General features: G+C 44.4%; 1 protein-coding gene across 9 annotated transcripts in view; it reads left to right on the top strand.

Moving 5' to 3' along the window:
• The window catches only part of ST6GAL2 (ST6 beta-galactoside alpha-2,6-sialyltransferase 2), a 53,765-nt gene that overhangs the window by 8,944 nt on the left and 24,686 nt on the right, over positions 1–20,135 (top strand). For 2 of the 9 annotated variants that reach the window (XM_075524939.1, XM_075524910.1), the window contains 2 exons: positions 16,638–16,680; positions 16,789–17,640. In XM_075524939.1, the coding sequence (XP_075381054.1) occupies positions 16,878–17,640 (763 nt within the window). In that variant the 5' untranslated portion in view covers positions 16,638–16,680; positions 16,789–16,877. Of the gene's footprint in view, positions 1–281; positions 382–1,028; positions 1,118–13,688; positions 13,716–16,637; positions 17,641–20,135 lie in introns of those variants that run through there. The other 7 variants (XM_075524924.1, XM_075524887.1, XM_075524933.1 and 4 more) reach the window with 6 other exon arrangements.

Here is a 20,135-nt window from a genome sequence, read left to right as displayed (position 1 = left end):
AAGCTTTCCTTGGCACAAGACCATGACTGTGAAATTTCATGTGACTGGGTTTTACTTTGTTGAAGTTATGAAGGTTAAAACCAGAGTTTGTTATAGAAAGCTAATCTCTCCATTAGAAATATTTCTGCATAGTTGATATTCATTCCATTGTAATTGTTCACTGCTATTTCTTGTTCAGGCTGATTGTATTTTTTCGATTTATTTTACCCTTTTTTTTTTTAAAAGGGTAAATTCAGAGCAGTATAGCTTGGAGCCCAATTGTGCATGGCTGTGTACAGGCATACGTGGTACAGCAGAAGCATTAGCCCAACATCTACTGGAGAAGGAGTCACAGAGTCCTGCTCCCACCTGACTATACTGGAGAGCTTTTTGGAGTGTCAGGTTTGAGACCTCACTGTTTAATACAGCTTTTCCCTCTCTGCTTGGTAGAAGAGAATGTCTTTGTTGGCCTAGTTATACCCTCACCTCCAGGTGAAAAATGTTTCTGTTTTGATGGCCATCTTGTCATTTGGGGTTTCCCTAGTGGCAGCTCCTGCTGTGGCAAGCCTAAGATTGGGATCAGTGTTCTCCATGTGTGCTCTTTATTGTGTCTAAACATCTGTAGCCTGAAACATCTAGCTGCCAAAATTGCAAAATTTCAGATAGGCGTTAGAAAATCTAGAGAAAATGTTTGTGGGCCTGGAAGTGCTTTTTATTTTTCAAGTTAGGCGCACCTTAGCTGTGACTTAATTCTGTATAGGAGTGAGACCTGGTTGTGCACTAGCCCTTCCCTCTGCTCTGAGTGCTGTTTTCTGAATGATGTGAAGACCAAAGCATGCCATTGCAGATGCTTGCTGTTGTTAGATGGAGCCAAATGAGCAAAGGTCTCTAAATACGCTGTATTTAAAGACACTGAATTAATTTGACTGAGTCACTTTATAGACAGAGTGAGCAGGGCTGGAACAGATGTCGAGCTGGAAGGAGCCCTCACCTCGAGACAGGGGCTGAGAGTGTTTGAAGTGGATGCTCGACTGTATTTTTCTTTCCAGGGCTCGAGCTTAGAAGCGCCAGGAGAGTCTCGGCAGAAGTCAGGAGGTGCTGCTCCTGGAGGAGGCAAGGTGCTGTTGATCACTGTTTGGTAGGTCTCTCTTTCAGGCAGCATCACCCAGCACCTGCTGAGCTTTGCAGTTCATGGGGCCAGGAGATGCTCCATGTCTGTGCAAGGCGCAGTCTTTGTCCTGTTTGCCATCTGTGCCGGTGCTAGCATCTGTAGCAGAGGGGCATTACTGCTTCTTGCCTAACACACCCCATGCTAAACGTACAATTATCTGTCAAGATACAGTAGATTATTATGGGTTAATTCCTGAGAAAGGGTGTCTGCATAAAATACCTATCAGAAGGTTTTCTATTTGCTCAGGCATTTTATTATTAGGAGCACTGAAAAGACCAACAGAGCCAGCTAAAAATCAATCTGCCACTATATAGGCAGCCAATGAGAAAAGTGCAGGGTGGGTGTAATGTGATCACAGCTACTTAAACCAGCGATCAGATATACTGCTACAGTCTGCAAAAGCTGCAAGCAGTAGAGAAACCCTGCTGAAAACTCCTGGACCACGGAGTTAAAATAATTAAGCCTTGCAGTCACTGGAATATACGTTGCTCTTGCAAGGTCGTCATGAGATAAGTAAGGGCATAGCTAGAGCACACTGTATATGTGGAACTTTGCTTTTGTTATGTGTGATGCAGAGGCTCTTTATTTTTTTTAAATAATAACTAATTGCAGTTGCAAGTGCCCTGAGGATTCTTCAGGTGGTGATATCACCAAAACCATAGCCATCAAAGAGGAAATGCAAAGCAAAATATATAGATATGAGGATGCATCTTTTGATTCCTGAGCTAGCTCAAGCATCACTGCACGGCACTGTAGTGCTCTGCGTAGAGAGTCCCTGAATGATTTCTTCAGTAAGCAGAGCCCCGATGGAGGAGATCACCTCAATGAATTTTTATCTTCTTGGCATTTCTAGAAATAGTGTGTCTGCGCTCTTCAGACTGCAGAGCTGCAAAGCTCTGAGTTACTACTGGTGCTACTCCATCCCGTGCTTGCAGATGAAAGTTTCCAAGGAGTCTCACAAACCCGTTGCACAAGCTGAGAGAAGGGATAGAAAACTGCATAGCCTGTAATACTGCAATATTATAGTATTGTCTACTGCTGCAATAACCCCTGCTGTGTTTGGAAGGTCTCAGGCATACCAGCACCATGTCTAATCAGTCAGGCAGCCAATAGTAATTCTTAGCCTTGACTGCTGAGAAATTCAGCATGGCTAAGATAGACATCTGATCCAGCTCAAGAAAGAAGCTCAGGAAAGTAAAGGCCTCTTTCTACAGTAGTTTGCTTTTTGATAGTGCCACTTTAAGCCTGTTTCTGAATTTGCTCACTTATTTTCTAAAGGATAGTTAAAAAGTATGACACTTTAAAATAATTAAAATACTCCCCATTAAACCCTTGATATTATTTCCTTATTTACTGACTTTTAACATTTTAAGTAAATGAGGCAGGAGCATTAACAGCCAGGCAATGATACAGCTGTGCAAAGACAATAAAGCTGTTGGATGGACACTACTGGAGTTCTGTGACTCCAAACTGTATTCTAAGTGCTGAATGCCCCCAGTAAGTATATATGATAGAGCATGAAGTCTTCCTTACCTTACCACTGGATTAAAGTCAGCCTCTTTATATGTGATACTGTCCCCCCCCCCAATTTTTTGGAATCAGCTATAAAGCAGAAGTGTGGTCAGTAACAGCAGAGCAACAAGAGAGTTGCTCATTACCCCACTGTCCAAGTTTCTCATAAAGTAGTATTTGATACCACATAAGTTCCACTGTGGTTTTGGGATATAAACTGAAATTGAATTTTTCATTCAGATTCGCTAAACAAAACAGTTATATTTTTGTTCTTTGAAATGCAATACCTTTTTAAGCAAAAGATCCCCCTCATTTTCCATCCATCTGAAGTGAGGTTACAAAAGAAGAAAATTGCAAGTTCCATGTATGAGAAGTACTCGAGAAAATGTCAAGTGACTTGGAAACAGGCATGCTGAATAAAAGTGTCAGCAAGAAAGAGACAGATTGGGTCAAGACTTGCAGCAATGGTGACTGGTTCATAGGTCTTGGAGATGGTTCGGAACGGGGATGCTACTTCTCCTGAGGTTTTGGAAATCAAGAGGTGCTTGTAGTGACATGGTGATGCTGGAGGAGACACACGACTGTAATCTGGAGTCATCGGTCACTGGCTGAAATGCTGGAGAAGCAGTAGCTGTAGAGAGAGTACATAGAGTACATAAAGTATGTATTAACAATGTTACTTTTTCCAAGAAAGACAGTGCTTTTAGAAAGCAAATGTCATGTACTAGAAGTCTGTTTTTTCCCCGATTCTCTGATGCCCAAGCCAAGTGAAATTGATTTTAAAGACACCGATGTGCCTGTTTCTTACAACAGTGTGTTTGGCAGAAAAGTGATATATTAGAATTCACATAAACTTGGATTCTCTGACTCCTGGAAAGGAAACTGTATACATTACCCACTGACGGAAACGTGGGCTCCTCTACAGCGTGCCCTTGGGCATGTTCTATTTAAGTGGCTTGAAAATATGTGATTATTCCTCATGTGCTTGTCCATACTGGGTTTCTTTATGGAGACAGTGACATTTACAGTCTGGAATACTGCTTTTGCCATAGCTTTTAATGATCATCTCCGTTTACTAAAAAAACCTAAACGGAGACCTTGGCATGGCGATGGCGTGGAAGGTTTAGCAGACACAAATTGTTACCTGCATGTGGTGATAAAGTTAGAAAACACTTTAAAGAAATCAAGCTTTCCGTTTGCTTGATCTGAGCCATACAACTTCTTTTCCTTTAATTTCTCTTCCCTCATGGTATAAAACTATCTAAGTCTGCTCATTCTTTCATCAAAAGTGGTTCAGACCTGAGGGACACTTGTAATTTGGAAGTAATTAGTAAATAAGTCAGATAAATACTATCCATTGAGAATTGTGAAAGCACATTGGATAGGATTCTTAAAGAGCTGTATCAAATTTGAACAATTAAAGCTTAAAAAAATTATCAGTAGTTAGTATGATAAGTCCATTTCATCATAAATTAGTTCACTGTTAATAATTGCTGCTGCTTTCAGTGCAATCTGAAGAGATTTAGCAATCTCAAAAAGTAGTTGAAATAGAAGAAAGAGAAAATCTGTAAAAGTACAGCGTCTTTAGACTGAAATGTGGAGGTATCCAGCTACCTGATTTGCAATGCGAGCTTGGGGTGCGTGCTGGCCGTCAGTGCTTGTGTGCAAATGCAGTCAGTGGGGTTCTGCGTCCAGAGCTGGACCTCGGGTCTGTGGGTGTGGGTACTCCCTCCTCCCCAACTGACTTCAAACAGTATTTCTTTTAGTTCTTCAGGGGCACAGCATATTGTCTGTCTGCTTGTTTAAGAAAAGCTCAGTGCTGCTCAGTTTATTATGCTGAAGTCAAAAAACCCCACCTTGTGTGGCTGCTGCTGTGCACAGAGTTGACCTCTCTAAGTGGAAAAGCAGAATGTGAGGTACAAGATATGTTTGAATAAATGTGGTTTGTAAGTAGACCAGTCTACCACTGCTCGTAAATTCGCCTTAAAATCTTTGTATTCCTCTACTTAAATGTTACTTCAGGATTGTGAGATGCTACAGCTTGGCTACTGCTGTAGCTTGGTATCAGCACAGGGGTGGGGTAACGGGGCCACCCAGAGCTGGGCCATTCCTCCCTGGGAATAACCTGGTGTTATTCGACCCTCCACGGTCTGTTAGAGGTAATACCAGATTTCATATTTGGGGTTTTTATATCATACAACTCACTATAGTTACTAGAAGTACTATGAAATTGTACAATGCATTAAAATAAAGTACAATGGATTAAGGAAATACACTATTCCTATATAGAGTTCCTTCTGCTTTATTGGATTGGTAAATTTTGTTCAATCAATTCACCAAACTGGGTTTGGTGATTGGTAGGTTTACTACTAGTGGCAGGTTTCCTACCAGTGAGTGTGGATTACCAGCATTTTGCTATACTACCTCATGTCCAAATACAGATTCACAAGAATTTTGCTCTTTTACTACAAGAGAATGTTTTGCACAGATCTCAGATTGAAAAATCTGAGAAGTTTGGAGTAGATTGAACACAGCTGAACACCAGAACAAAAGTCCTATCACTGCTTGGCATCATTTATGATTGCTGCCAGTGTATCTTTCAGCATTTTTGTACCCATATTTAGCATGAACTTCAATGCGTTTTTCTCCCACAGTTAAAAAAACCCCAACCTGATGAAAGTGGGAAAATTTTGCTTTGCTTGCAGCCATCCTGTGTAGTATACCCTATACCTGCTATAGCAGTTTTAACTGTTAGTAAAACATCTCTACTAACATATGCTGACTAGAAATATAGATGCAAGTCAGGAAATAAAAGCAAGAATCATGAAAATGTTAGAAACATTAAGCATTAGTTTTTAGATCAGACTAAATGGTTGGGATTTTTTCATTTATTTAGTGCTTGAATGGGATTGAAGCAGGACTAAACCCCATCAACAGAATAGGTTTGACAGGATTGGGTGTTGCTAAGGAATGAATCTGTGTTAAAACAAAGATTTCTTTTTCAGAACAGTCTCTTTTTATGTTGGCAGAGAAGACCTTCTGATTGATTTAGGGCAGTGAATTGGCTTCACTTTATTACTTGTCCTCTGCCTTTAGTACTTAAAAGCTGCAGGCATGGATTGGGGATGCATTATGCTAGGCAAGGGGCAAAACCACATAAAAGTTCGTCTCCGTCCTCGCGAACTTTCTTCCTGATTCTCCAAATGGTTGGCTTGAGTGTTGCCAATAGCCTTCCTAAATGGCAGATGGTGCCATGGTGAGGGAAAACTCACGTTTTCTGGGAAGGCCATGAACCTGAAGAGAAGCAAGCACTGTCTCAGAAGAGGCTCCCGGGAAAGCACGCAGGCGGGTCTGCGAGGGTGGGGTAGCATGGGCAGACCCCGGCTACTCCTTGCCACAGCCGGGAGGGGGTCTGTTCCCGTGGGTGCTGAGTTGCCAGCGTGCAGCAAGGGAGAGGAGCGGAGAGGAGAGGGAGAAAAAGGATTTCAGACGTGTCTGACGTCTTGCTGAGAGGATGGCTGTGCTCTGTGCAAGTGTATCCTATACACTGCATCTGGCATCGAAGCAGATGCATCTGCATCTTCTAAGCAGAGCATGCGAAAGATAGGCAGGGGGTTTGCATGTCTTGGCTACTTAAAGGCAGTCTTAGAAGGAAGGCTTTTTAATGAAATCAGTGATATTTCAAAGGCCTGCCTGTTGGCTGAAAACCAAAAAAAGACATAGCCAGCATTTGAAATACTAACAAATATTTTAATGAAAATTTTGAGAATCCCACCTCTTGAAGAATTGAAGGAAAGGAATATATTACATGTATACTGATTAGCTTCAGACTTCAAAGTCAGTATTTAAATGGAGACTTTCCTCTAGAGGTGAAGGCATGTCAACAACCTCTGCCAAGTATCTTAGTAAGAAGAGCATTTACTCTTTCACAGATTCATCTGTAGTAGCCTGTAGGTCGCAAAATACAAGATTTTAGATTCCGTTGTCTTTTACGATGGTGAAAATTAGCATCAAATGGTAATTCCACAGTTGTATCCAGTGGGGATGGGCTCAGAATCTTATCCTGTCATTCCAACTTTTATAACAAAAAGAACTAATGCAAATAATCTTGCAAACTAGCCAACTCTGTTTTACCTCTCGCTTACCTTAGTTTCTCACCGTTTTAATGGTGTCAGAGCTTTCAGAGACCCTAATTTTTTTTCTGCTACCTTCCACCTTGTAAAGTCATTTGTACTTGTAGGGAGTGAATGGCCAGCGCTGGGAGAGAGGACTTCTTGTGCGCTGCACATGGGCACTAATGACTGCACGAAAGGGAAAGCTATGAAGAATCCAACCAACAACCTTGATTTAATTGCCACTGTTCCTCATACTGGTTTCATGATGGTAGTTCTTAGAGATCCTGTTGCTCTGCAAAATTTCCAGACAGGTAGGATTCATGTTCCAGTGGTTCGTGTCAGGTTACAAACAGCTGTATCCTCCACAGAAGAGATTTCTGTTGATCTAGTCATAGTTTAAACTAATATTGCCCTGAGCCATGCATAAAACAGTGCCAGAATGGAGGAGAAAAAGAAAAAAAAAAAAGAACTTAAATACTAATACCACTTTATTTTGGTTTATAAAGCCAAATAAAACATCCCAGCTAGTGTAGGTTGGCTTATCATCAGCATAGTCATATTAAGTATTAAAATATACAAAAAAGGGAGGGGAAATTGTTCCAGTCCAGGAAACTTCAATTTTGGATTGTATTTGTAATGTAACAAGGACTAAACTGACTTTATCCTTCAGTTTGGCAGGCCTTCTTCCAGGGTGAAACTTTTCATTCAAGCTTTTAGCCTATGGCAAATAAGCCTATAGAAGGCATGTTGTTTGCATGTATGTATATGAGTATATAGAAATGAGACATTAACAATGGTAATTTTCTAAATGCTCTCTTACAATTATGTTGCTAACATAAAGTAATAGGAATGGGCACTGAGATAGAGCTGAGAAATAGGGAACAATTTATTTACCATTGTTCTTTTTTAGAGTTTTAAAATGAGGGCTTGCTTGCTTTCTGGAACAAATGTAAAAAGACAAACTAGAGTCTAATAAAAAAGTTAGTAATAAAAAGCAAAGCAAAGCACAGTGCTTATAGGACTTGCTTTATTGGAACATACGGTAGAAACATACTCTGTGGATGTAAAATTTCCTGCTATATTGAGATATGGATAATCAGTATATCTCAGAAGCATTGTTGCTTTAGAGTGGAAAATCAAAATTCTCCAACCATTTCTGCCTGGAAGAGTTTGTGAGTTTGGTCAAGTTTTTTGTGATAGGATTGAAACAGACCTTTTGTAACTGTGCTCCCTGTTCATACGCGTGTTAGTATAAACGTTTCCTCCTTTCAGGAAGCAATTCAGATTGCCCTTTTTCAGTGCAATTACTGCTGTGTTAAGTTCAAGTAATATAGCATCTAAAAACATTTATGGAGCAAAGAAAAGAAGCCTTTTATTCTAACCTTGCCAAGAGCAGAAATAAAATGAGCTGTTGTGCTGGAAGTGTAGAACTGCATGAGGATTTGTAACGTCCTATTTCTCGTGGTTTAGTCTTGTGTGCAGCCTGAGATTTGTGTGATTTAATGAGGCTGTGATTCGTTTATCCTGTCAAGCTTTAAATAAAAAACCCTCAAAGCACTTCCTTCCTTTTTTGAATTATGTGTTTTTGCAAGTACGATATCAAAAGCTGTCCCTTAAAAAGAGGGAGGGGAACCAAATACAGTTATGTATGTTGGCTGGATTTTTTTTTCCTTATGCTTTATGAGACACTGAGTAGACTATCCGTTTCTCTGCGTCTTTCTTCCTTGTTTGAGGGCATTAAGCGATTCCTGCCATCATGTTCAGTTACACATGACATCAGAACATAGGCATGGGCTGCTCCTGAACCGCACTTTTGCAGGGGGAAAGGGATTAAAACCTTATTCTGTGGGCAGGGAAGGATTAGTCCCATGGAAAGCCAGGCTGTGCTTAAGGCAGGCAGTAACTCCTGCTTGCGCTGTGGGTCTTCAGGCGCCAACTGTGCCTATAGTGTGGAGCATCTCTGCATGGGGTGTGAAGCGACGTTCACAGGGTAGAAGAGGGGAAAATAGGTGCAGCTATTTTGGATGCTGATCCGTGGCAAAACTCAGTCCGAGGGTGTCCTGGTGCATGGGGCGGGAGGGGAGCAGGGGCCATGCTCCCCCTGCGAGGAGCGCAGCCGGTGCCCCAGGGTCCCCCTTGCCATGCACAGGGATGGCGGGCAGCAGCACATGGCCCTGGGAAGGGCTGCCCAGGCGGAAGCGGGGAAGACACAGCGTGGTCTGGCTGCTCACCCAGACCTCCCGGCTGTTGCAGGAGCATGGTGGCCTCTTTCCCATCGGTGGCTTGGGAGAAATAGGGTAGGATGCTTTGGGCCAGAGCCTGCCCTCAGCAGTAGCGGGGCTCACCCGGTGCTTCCCTGGGGGGAAGGATGTGATCGTTGCGGTGGGAGGAAGTTTTTGCTTGCAGTTCTCACCCCCTCAGTGCTGAGGTGTCCCTGCCTCTGGCAGGTGGTGTTTTGCTCTTTCACCAGTGCTGGGGGCATAGTTTCTTTTCCGTCTCTCTGCCGCTCTCCTCTGCCTTCCTGCCCTCCATGCTGCTCTGCAGCCGGGCTTCCTTCCCGCCCGTCCCAGCCTCCCCCAGCCCTTGCTTCTTCCTCCCTGCAGTCAGCGTACTCGCTTCCTCCTCATTGACCTCACCTCAGCAATAAAAGTAAATACATTAATAAGGTGGTTATGTACGAACGGAGGATGTGCAAGTAAGTGACGGCCATCGGTTTGATCGCCTTGTTTCCACACCTGGCTTGTATCCGCAGCCAGCTTGCCGTTTCAGCCTGCGTGCCCCGTGCAAAGGCACAGCATTGGGCTTCCCAGGTCCCCAGTGCTGGTCAGGGGAGCAGCTGCGCTTCCTCTACAACTTGCAGTTTACGAGGGGGGGCAGAGATGCACAAACGTAGCGCAGAAAAAGCACGGGCTGCTCCGTGGCCTGATCCGTGAGGCTTTGTCTGTGCAAAGGAGCTGCTGGTGTGTAAGAGTGTAGCCGGCTGGGATGGTGTTTGTACGAAGCTGGATCCCTCCATGATTATCCAGTGGCATACTGAATTTCACTTGGGAAAAGTGACTTGCACTGCCTTTGGATATTTGCAGTGGTTTTATACTGACGTAGGTAAGAGTTTATTTTTTTTTTTCTTGGTGCTTGGATCAAGAGACAGTGTTGTGGCAGCTGAAATATGACCGAAAACTGTCCAAGCCAGCCAGCTGGTAGTTCTGCAAGGGCAGAAAAGATACCTTAGCTGCTTAGATACCTTCTCTGCTGTGTGTGAGGACATGCTAGGGACTATGGCCAAAGTGGTGGTTTCTGCACCCATGTCCCATGGTGGAACCAAGCGCTGCTGACATTTGCTGCAGCTCGAAGCCGCCTTGAACCTTTGCATCTCACTTGTGAACAGGGCCAGGACACAGCAAAGGTATGGCAAGAGCAAATGGCAAAAAAAGGGGCCAGAAGTAGGTAAGGCTGAGTGCAGGTAGTACATGGCTATGTGAGGGGCTCCTTGAGAGGCTGTAGGGGCTGATTTGAGTTATGTTGTGAAAATTGCCTGTTTTCAGCACAACTATGTGACGCTTCTGCCCCTTTGTAGTTTTGATTGAAGAGCCTGGAAGTGATTTACACTGAAGTTGTTCTGAATTTCACATGCAGTGATATGTAGTGCATTTCTGTAGAAGCCCTCAGTTGCGATAACAAGACTCATAACCAGAGAGCCGACCACAGAGATTGCGTTGTCTCCCCTGACCTGAAATTTGGGAGGAAATTCTGGCTGGAGTGTTGAATCTCGGTGTGTATCGGAGCAAGAGCCGCTGTCATGGCTCTTGAGAAAAGACGCTGCAAGTTGGTTAGGTGGAGGTTGACCCGAGAGGTGCAGTCAGCCACTACAAAGCCAGGTTTTCCCTGGCCCTTGATTCTGTGATGAACGTTTCCATTGCCAGTGGGAAAGTCTGCATGTGACGGCTAAGTGCTGGTATGGCTATTTTTACTTCCCCTCCTGTCAGCCCACACTCACATAACCTGTATGTGGTCTCTGGGCTGTGCAGGCGGCACTGTGGGCTGTAGGAAAGTGATAGCTGGCTTCAATGCCAGGCAGCTTGAACTTGATGATGGAGCGTGGAGAGTGGGTATCAGATGCCTAGAAGATAGCTTTGACCTCCCACTAAAACCCGGAGATTTATGCATCTAAGCCCCCATGCTCCTACAGAATAATCTAGGACACGTTCCTTGGCAGAAACCCCACTGAGCATTTCTCCAGCTGCCGGGTTGCCAGCTCGAGTGAGTTTTACTGCAAGTCTCACTATATTTGGTAATTTTCTTACAGCCTGAGCTCCTGGAAATGGGTCATTAGTAAAAATAAAAAAAAAAAAGCCACTTCACCCCCACCCCCTTTAACTTGAAAGCCTAGGTTTTATCACAGGAGCTGAGAACAGGCACACTGCCTGCCTGCATCCCCAGAAGCAAACAAGAACCTGAGAGTCCGCTTTCCAAATGCCCTGGCTTGGGACGCTTGGCTCACATTTAACGGGTGATTCAGGCTAGCAATACCATCCTTTGCGTACCTCCCAAGGAATTTTCCCTAAGAAGATAACTGAATATAGGTGAAAAAGGCACTGAACAATAGTAAGAAAAAAGAATCCTACTTCTGAGTTGTTTGGATGTTTCTTCTTTGTTTCAGAAGACATTTTCTTATGTTGCCACAAATAATACTGAATGGAGCTTGACTCCTCTGAAAAGAACGTTGAAGGAAGGAGCCAGATTTATCGGGACTAACAAGGAAGTTGTCCAAAAGAGATTCATTAATTAGGAGGCCTAATCACAGCCAATAAGACAAGTGCCCAGGCCATCAACAGACTAATATACATCTTTTGGCAGTCACCGCTCCCCACAGGCTTGCCTGTCTGTTGCTGCCTACTGTATGGCTTGCGCCGCAGAAACGATGTGATAATGCTAAAACCAATTTGGCACTTCCCACATGAGAGGATGAGTGTGTTTCCCCACCCTGGAAATGCAGCCTCCAGCTGTCTCGCCCTATGCCAGAGGTTTCTTAATACCCTGGAATTAGCTGACTAAGAGATGAAGCAAACTAAAGGAGCATTTGCTATCTGTTCAGGCCGCCTAAGCTTTCCATCAAATAAACCTTGGTCTGAATCTCTGCCCTTTGGGAACGGTTGCCCACAGCTAACATTTGCTACCCCAAATAACCCCGGGGTGACCTTCTCGCTGCAAAGCTGCGGCCAAGAAAAACCCTGTTTAACATAACAGTGCACATCTTAGAACATCAACTTGAACCATCCTGACCTCTGAGCTGCTGGGGTCTGTACAAATTAATTTAACAATAGACAGTGTTGAAAGGGAGGAATGTTTCAAAGGAATAAAAAAAAATCTCCCTCATCCATCTCTTCTCATTTAAGAAATAGTCAGGAGGCCTACTTTAGAAAAATTAAAAGTGCTCCTTGTTGCAAAACAATGGGCTATATAAGGGGAGGGGGAACACATTGGTTTCTTGCATCTTAGCGTAGCGAAATGAAATTTCCCATAAATGGGTGCCGCTTTTGGAAACTCGGCCTTTAATTTCCACTGGGGAATTGGCTTTATTTCATGGGACGCTTCAAAGATACCCTTGGGGTTTGCCTTTCTTTTTCGTAGCTGCTGCTCGTACTTCTATTAAACAAATAAATGCCTCCCCTCTCTGCCCACTTCACTGGTTTGTAATTTGCCTCATGTTTTCCGTGGCTTTCATGTAAACAGCCAGACTGGGTAAGAAAAAAGCCCCTCTCCATGTGGTAGTTGGAGCTTAAATCAGTTAATGATTGAAGGAGCCCATCAGAGAGGAGATACGTAGGAAAATGAGATCTTCAGCCTTTGGGGCAAAAGGGTTTATTATTGCTGCTGAAGAGGAAGCTGGGCTGGGTTAATTCTTGGGTGTTTCCCCAGGTGCAGACTTACTCCTCTGGTCCTCCTTAGCAGGAGCTTTGACTCCAGCGGTCCCACTGTTTGTAAGTAGGGAGGATTATTACGGCAGGGGTGGTGAAGTTGGAGACAATGAGCAACGTTAACGATAATTTTAAAATCTGTGTGGAATTGCTTTGACAGCTTGAAAGCCGTATGACGAGCATAGATGAGAGAGATGGAAGTTTCTTCCTGAAGCATCCAGTGGACTTCAGTAATTACACCCATGAAACCGCCTGTTTTTGCTTCTTTAGCCAGTGTAATTCATTATGAGCATCATTTCTGGTTTCCTACACAAATGTTTTTCTCTTTGCAATGGAGATGCACTGCCTCCAGCAACACAAGGCATGAGCCCAAGCACATCCCCAGGTGGTACCGGGGGAGATTCCCCAGCGCGCAGCCGAGGGCTCTGCTGCCATGGGGCTGGGGAGCGTGCGGAGGGGCTGCCCTCTCCTCCCAGACATTCCCAAAGCTGGAGACGGTGAGGTGTGAGAAGCCACAGGGGCTGAGGGGGAGAGGACTGGATGTTTAGTGCAGAGGGAGATAAGATAAACTGATATTTCTCTGGACTTAGGGCAGCTTTCCACGCACAGCTTTCAGGATCCTGTGAGGTTGTAGGGGTCCTCTTGCAACTAATACAGTAATGACCTTGAATTCGCTTCCAGCTCAGCTGTACTGCTGGAGGACAAGGCTTTTCTTGTGAGCAAAAAACATTAAAGCAGCACAGAGATTTGCCTGCATAGCTCCGGTCTTCAAGAGATTTGAGTATCCTTTTTGAGGCCCCACTTGCAACAAGGGATTGTAGATAAGCTTCTGCAGTAGTTAATGTGTAAAGTTTTCGGATTTATTCTCACTGGTGCCTCTCCTTTTGTTTGCAGTGTTGACGAATAATACTGCTGTATGCTGATTTTTTGTTTTGCACAGATATTTTTTGCTGCACGTAAAAGGTAATCGTGTGCGTGCTCATGTGTGCACGCCGACCAAGACGAGTGTGCTTTTATGACCTTGTAAGTGATGGGGGGGGGGAATTAATTTGCTTTAATTTAAAAATAATTAATAATGCAACTCATTCCTTTTTCAGATTGTAAACTGCATATCAGATTTAGGAGTCCAGACTAATTCTTCATGCTGAGGCAGTCTTCTGCACCAAGCACATGTGATCACAGACAGTTAGAAACTTTCATAGTTTCACACCTGAATTAAGATTAAACCCTTTCTATTTCTTACCAACTTCTGGTTATAAGATACAACAAAACGTGGAAAAAAATTGAGAAAAATGTGAGATCTTGTTATGGATTATGTTTAAATTGTGTTTGGACTTATTATGTGACTCAGTGGAAAATATTAGTGACCGCTTCCTTTAGAGCTTCGACTTCCTGCAAGCTTGTCTGTTAAAAAGATTCTGCAAGATGCTTCCTTTGCAGATCCTGTAAGAAATGTATATTCAGCAGGAGAAACATCTGACTGAGCAAAGACTAACTTACACAGTGGTTTGGAAGCCACGTGTTGAAAAGTGCTGGGGAAACACAGCAGGGAAAATGATAAAAAGGGATGAAAGCGGTTCAGACGGGCGAAGAATGCTGATTTAAAAATGCAAACCATCTGAACACTGATGAGTGGGCAGGTTGCAATAACTTCAGGGCAGACCTAAGTTGCACAACAGTCATATACTGTAAGTCGACTCCCACAGGACATTGCCTGCAGGGATTTAAAATTGGAAGGGGGGGGAGCGTCGAGGTGCTGCAGAGCAATCTTGCAGCAGCAGAGTGCAAGTAGGAAATGGGTCAGTTGGGGTAATAGCTTTTTTCCATGTGGTTTGTGTGAGCCAAGCCAAACGTGTGTGGAGCACAGGGTTATCGCAGTCATGATTTTTTTTTCACTGTATTAGAAGTGAATGTGTTTGCAATGAAATTTGGTCATCCAAGTGTGACATTATGAATCCTCTCTCTGTTTGGACACGGCCCTGAGTCCCAAAGTCAGCTTGCTTTTTTTAATGTTCTAGGCTGGATCATTAAAATAGACTGTGTTTGGAAATGTAATGCTGTGGCCTCACATTCCAGGAGGTCAGCAGAAATGCTAGCCTGAAGTATCCCTGCTAATACCACCTGCGGTTTGTTCTCTCCTCTGCGTTGTGGTAGGCAATCTCCTTCTTTGTGCTGAAACAACTGGATGTGTGACCACACTGAAGTGGATAAAGGGGCTGACCCAGTTTAAAAAACAAAACAAAACAAACAACAAAAAAACCCCCTCTAACATATATTTCCCCACCCTAGCCCCCTGCTGTATCAGTTTACTGGTCCAGTTTGTCATATGCCAGCCCCATACACAGGGGTGTTGGCAGCAGCGGAGGCACAGTGGATGAGGGACAGAGCAGAGACCGCCTTACACCAGTGTTATTGCTGGTTTCCCTTCGATGTGAAAACACAGCCTTAGTTACAGCTTCGGTCTAAACTTTGCACTCAGCTTTGATGTACTTTAGCAGCTTGCAGAAAGGTGATAGCGTATGGCGACTGTGTTTTTGGTCCCTCCTGATGGTCAGGTGTAAGCAGGCAGTGTGTTACCAGAGGCGTGTAAGCTGTGTGTGCTGTTCGGATGCGGTGTGATGAGATGGTGGCTCCTGAGGCAGAGGCTGTTAATGAAATCCAAGCCTGCCCGCACTCCCGTTCCCTTTTTCTGATCACAGCTGGCTGGTACAAGTGGCTCTTAAGTCCCACCATTAAGCGGTCATTGAAGCAAATGGGGTTAGAAAGAGAACTCCAGAAGAAGGGGCTTATTTTTAATCCAGATCAGGTAAGTGATCTGTCACTACGTAGTACGCTGAGTTACACTCAGTACGATGACTGTGGTGCAGGGAGGTGAATGATAAGGCTCATGATAGGCGAGGGCTGGACTTTCTTCAGCCAGCTTTGCCACTGATGCCCGCACCACTTGATTAAGCCAGTGATTTCATGTAAGGGCATAGTGTGCGTGATGGTCCAGTAATGCATTGGTGTATTTTCCTTGGGACACAGTCCCCTCGGTCAGACTTACTTAATTTTGGACCATGCATCTCTCCACTAATGCACAAGCTGTCCAAAATCCCCAGGTATTAATAGAGCACAGATTTCCAAGTCTAGGTCTGACATTCCCTACCCACCCCCTTAATGTAAATCTCTATCGTTATCATGTATTTAGTTAGTTGTGCCATCCATCCCCCTTTTTGGAAAATGCAAACCCCTTACACCTTGACGTGCAGAACTCCTTCACGCCACCTAAGCGTGCATGCAGCTTCCCTAGCAGAGGTACAACAGTCGCTCTTATTCGGGTCTGATCCTGGGCAACAAATGACGTAGCCCGCTGATGCTGTGCCAGTTCACGCCAGCTGAGGAAAAGAAAAGGCTCCCCTCCGACCCGCTGGTGTGATGCTCTTCCCTGCTCCCCCTTGATGATGCACAGAGCACCATCCTTTCCAGGCTGTGGGCAGAGAGCAGGGCTGTCCAGCTGAGAGTTTGTGCTCCCTGCCTGGTCCCTTTGGAGACAGGCTTGCTCACAGTCCCGCTGTGTAAGGACTTTCAATGGCAAAAGAGAAGACAGCTAATATTGTCCCCACTGTGCATACAGCCAGGCATGGGTTTTGCTTTTGCTCTCTTAATGCTACGCTCGGTATAGCAGAAGCCGGCAGGCACATGATCTCCCCGAAGGCAGGATCCAGTGTTACTGTAGAAACTGGCCACCAGCTTCTTTTGTAGCTAGCAGCTGTCACTGTGTGGTTATAGCCAAAGCGTGTCGCTCCTGGCGTCTGCAGGCTCTGGAGTTTGCTTCTGCTTCTGAATCCTCCGTGCTACAGCTTGGAGATGAATTCTGCACCTTCTATCAAAGCGTGTTAAGATATTTCTGAATTGTATCTATTTTTAGAACCATTCTTGATTAATATTTGGTGTTCTTTCCAGGTTTCATTTTCCTTCACCACTACTTCAAGGCACAGAGGAGCTGGTAAAGGCATTGCCATGAAACCTAACTTGAAGCAATGGAAACAACTCATGCTGTTCGGGATCTTTGCATGGGGTCTGCTCTTTCTGGTGATATTCATCTATTTTACAGATAGCAACACTGCTGAACCAGTTCCGAGTTCCTTTTCTTACATTGAAACTAAGAGGCTTCTGCCCCTTCAGGGCAAGCATAGAGTCATCATGGGAGCCATTCACGATCCATCATTCTCTGAAACCATCGATGGGAATGAGGTACTTCTTAATGAAGATCTCTTAGGTACATTTAAATCGGGGACTGGAAGTATTAAGAAATGGACTGATTTGGAAGATACCTTTAGAAATGAAGATGAGTTTTTTCCATCCCAGATAGGAAGAAAATCAAAAAGTGCTTTCTACCAAGTAAATGACGATTATTTATTTGCTGCTGGTCAGCCTCGGTCACATAACCACCTTCAAGAGATAGCAAAATTCATCTCAGCCGATGAGGATAATCCAAAAGTAAATATTTTACAGAACAACTGGAGCCATCAGAGAAGAATGAGGAGAAGGAGCACAAAGCACAGGAGAAGCCAGATGCTTGATGAATCTGATGACTGGGATGGGCTATATTCCACAATGTCGAAATCCTTTCTTTACAAGCTTTGGAAAGGGGATGTCTCTTCCAAGATGCTAAACCCTCGACTGCAGAAGGCGATGAAAGATTATTTGAGCACCAATAAGCATGGGGTGCGGTTCAAGGGGAAACGAAACTCCAAGTTGACAGGAGACCAGCTATTCTGCGAGCTAAAAGAAAGGGTGAATGTGAAAACAATAGATGGCAAGGAGGCTCCCTTCTCCACTCTTGGATGGGAAAAGCACGTTCCCCAAATTCCACTGGGCAAATTGTATACACATGGCTTTGGGAGCTGTGCTGTAGTTATGTCTGCTGGTGCAATACTGAACTCCTCTCTAGGGGATGAAATAGGTGGGTGAAATGCATCTATTCATGTGCATATATATATATACATGTGTGTGTTCATGTTTGTCTTTCAAAAGATTCATTCTTCTCAAGCATACTTCTGTAAAGTCTGGTTGTTCTCTCTCATCAGTGTTACATGAATGTGCACTTATGGACTTCAGTGAAGCTGTTCTCTTTCAGGACAATATAACTGAAAGGAAAATCAGGCCTGAAGTCATAATTTGATTTAAAGAAAACAATGATGCCTTCTTACCATATTACAGCTTGTAGTATAAAGGAGGCACTGGTTTCATCAGATCTGCCATATTTGACATTTTGCTGCAACGTGTATTTATTTCTTCAGCAGATTAGAGCCATGTTCAGGTTTTATTCTGCAAAGCTGTGTTGTACCTGTCTGTATTTTGTGGTGGCTCATAGAGAAACTGCTGCTTGTATTGCTACCCCAGACTGAACTTTGTCTCCATGCCAAGAAGCAGCAGAGCATCCTCTTCATCTCTTGCATGTTTAGAGAATAGTCATACAGAATTCATACCCTTGAGCAGCCTCATGCGCTGAGGTCAAGTCCCCTGACCTCTTTTCCAAGAGTTGAATTTAAATGAGCCCAAGTATCTCCGCCTGTTGTTTTTCCATTGCTGTGCTGAGTCAGTGAGGTTACAGGTGTGCTGAGATGTCAACGTCACACAGAATTCCCCTCTTCAAGGTGGGAGTTTTGTGGTAGCTATTCAGAAGAGCATTGCAGAGCCATAAAACTAATCCAGGTCAGTTTTATTTTTTTCTTTTCAAAAATGAGTGCTACTACTCGTGTTAACGTCTCAGCAGTTCTTCATTTTAGTAGTACACGTGCAGTACGCTAAAAGCGCTGAAAGAAGGATGAAATGTATGTCTCAAACTTGCTTCTGAGCAAGAAGAGTTATCTCCTTCAGCTCTCTGTAAAAACCTTTTGATGTTCACTCATTAATCCTCCCATCTTCCAGGACTTCACATCCCAATACTTGCTTCATCGCACTGTATCCTCTCTTTGACACAGATGGGTTTCTTTTAAATCCCTGGGATATATTAGAGCTGCTATCATTATCAAACTACTCTAATAAGCTGCCAGCACAGCACGGGTGCCCGACCGGCCTGCAGCTAGAACCACACCAGGGTAACCCCCAATTTCACAGGAAGCCTCAACTGATTTAGAAATCTTTGGGGTGAAAAAGCTTACCAGTTCCTCCCTTCTCCAATGTGTTATCCTTGACTGAAACAAAATCCTCTGTCAGTGTTCCCCAGTACACCCTGTTTACACCAGTATGGATTTGTGCTGTACTGGAGAATCCATGGCACGTTCTGACGTATGTACATAATTATATATTACAGCATGCATCATGACGTATTTGCATCATGACTCAGGTGCAGCCCACGTGTGGACTTTGGTGCTTGACGTGGTACCTAGGGCTCGTATGCTCCCATGTGTACCCATTTTCTTGGGAACACTCTGGGCGCAGAAAGCTTATGCCATTCTCTAAGGAAGAGCTTTTGATTTAATTGGGAAATTGTCATCTGATGCCACCTAAAGGGAGGAGATGCTGTTTGGTAAGGCCTACACAGAAGTTTCAGATCTCGTCCTACCTGTTGTACAGAAAAGTGCATGGGGCAGCAGGAGTCACGGAAGGTTTTTTCTAAGTGTCTTCCAGGCCATGGGCAGGTACTTGTGCCTGAGCAGAGAATTTGGCCCAGAACTGTGGGGGGCTAACTGGCTGCTTCCAGCCATCCCAGAAGGGCCTGGAGCAAACCTATGGGTCTGAGCGGTCAGTGCGGCTCCTGGGAAGTGCTGATATGCTGGAGACATCGTGCCAGTGTTTCCCACTTAAAATGGAAAATGGAAGCTCCAGCATCTGTTTGTATTATTATTCCTATGGGGAAGAAGTTATGCTTCCCCTGCAGAGTCTGGATAGCAGGTGGTACAGCTGAGCTCTTGGCCGTGCCTTTCCACCTCGGCTCTAGTCCTTGAAAAAGTGAGAAGAGTAACCGGGAAGAGAAAGATCAGACTGGTCAAGATGCTCTTCTTCCCAGTGCACGCACAGCTGTAGCAGAAGACTGTCCTCTCCCAGAGCTGGCACCAGGGCTACCAGCTCTTTGCTGGAAACGCAAGCAAACCTGCCAGTTTGGAGGCAGCGTGGGCGGCCGGTGGTGCTGCTCTATGGAGGCAGCCTGGCACCCGGGCTGAGCTCCTCCGAATCCACAGAGGCACAGCAAAGTCAGCATCGTTAGGGAGTGGGGAGAAACACCCCATGCATGAGTTCTGGTTTTTGGGCCATGGGCTGTACAGCCTTGGTTGACGAAGTTGCTGCAGGCAAAAGGCTTTTACTATTTATCCTCCCAAAGGAAAAAAAGACTTGAGAGCAGCAGCAGACGACCTTTCTCTTCATAGGCCTTTAGCTCCCTCTTCCGTGCTCCTATGAGAAACACAGACAGAAATGTTAATTTGTGTTTTGCTATTTGCCCCCCTCCTTCCTACC

The sequence above is a fragment of the Mycteria americana genome, chromosome 1 (assembly GCF_035582795.1).
Source record: "Mycteria americana isolate JAX WOST 10 ecotype Jacksonville Zoo and Gardens chromosome 1, USCA_MyAme_1.0, whole genome shotgun sequence".
Classification (NCBI taxonomy): Eukaryota; Metazoa; Chordata; class Aves; order Ciconiiformes; family Ciconiidae; genus Mycteria; species Mycteria americana.
Note: the sequence above shows the minus strand (reverse complement) of the source record. Positions and strands in the feature narration are given on the sequence as shown.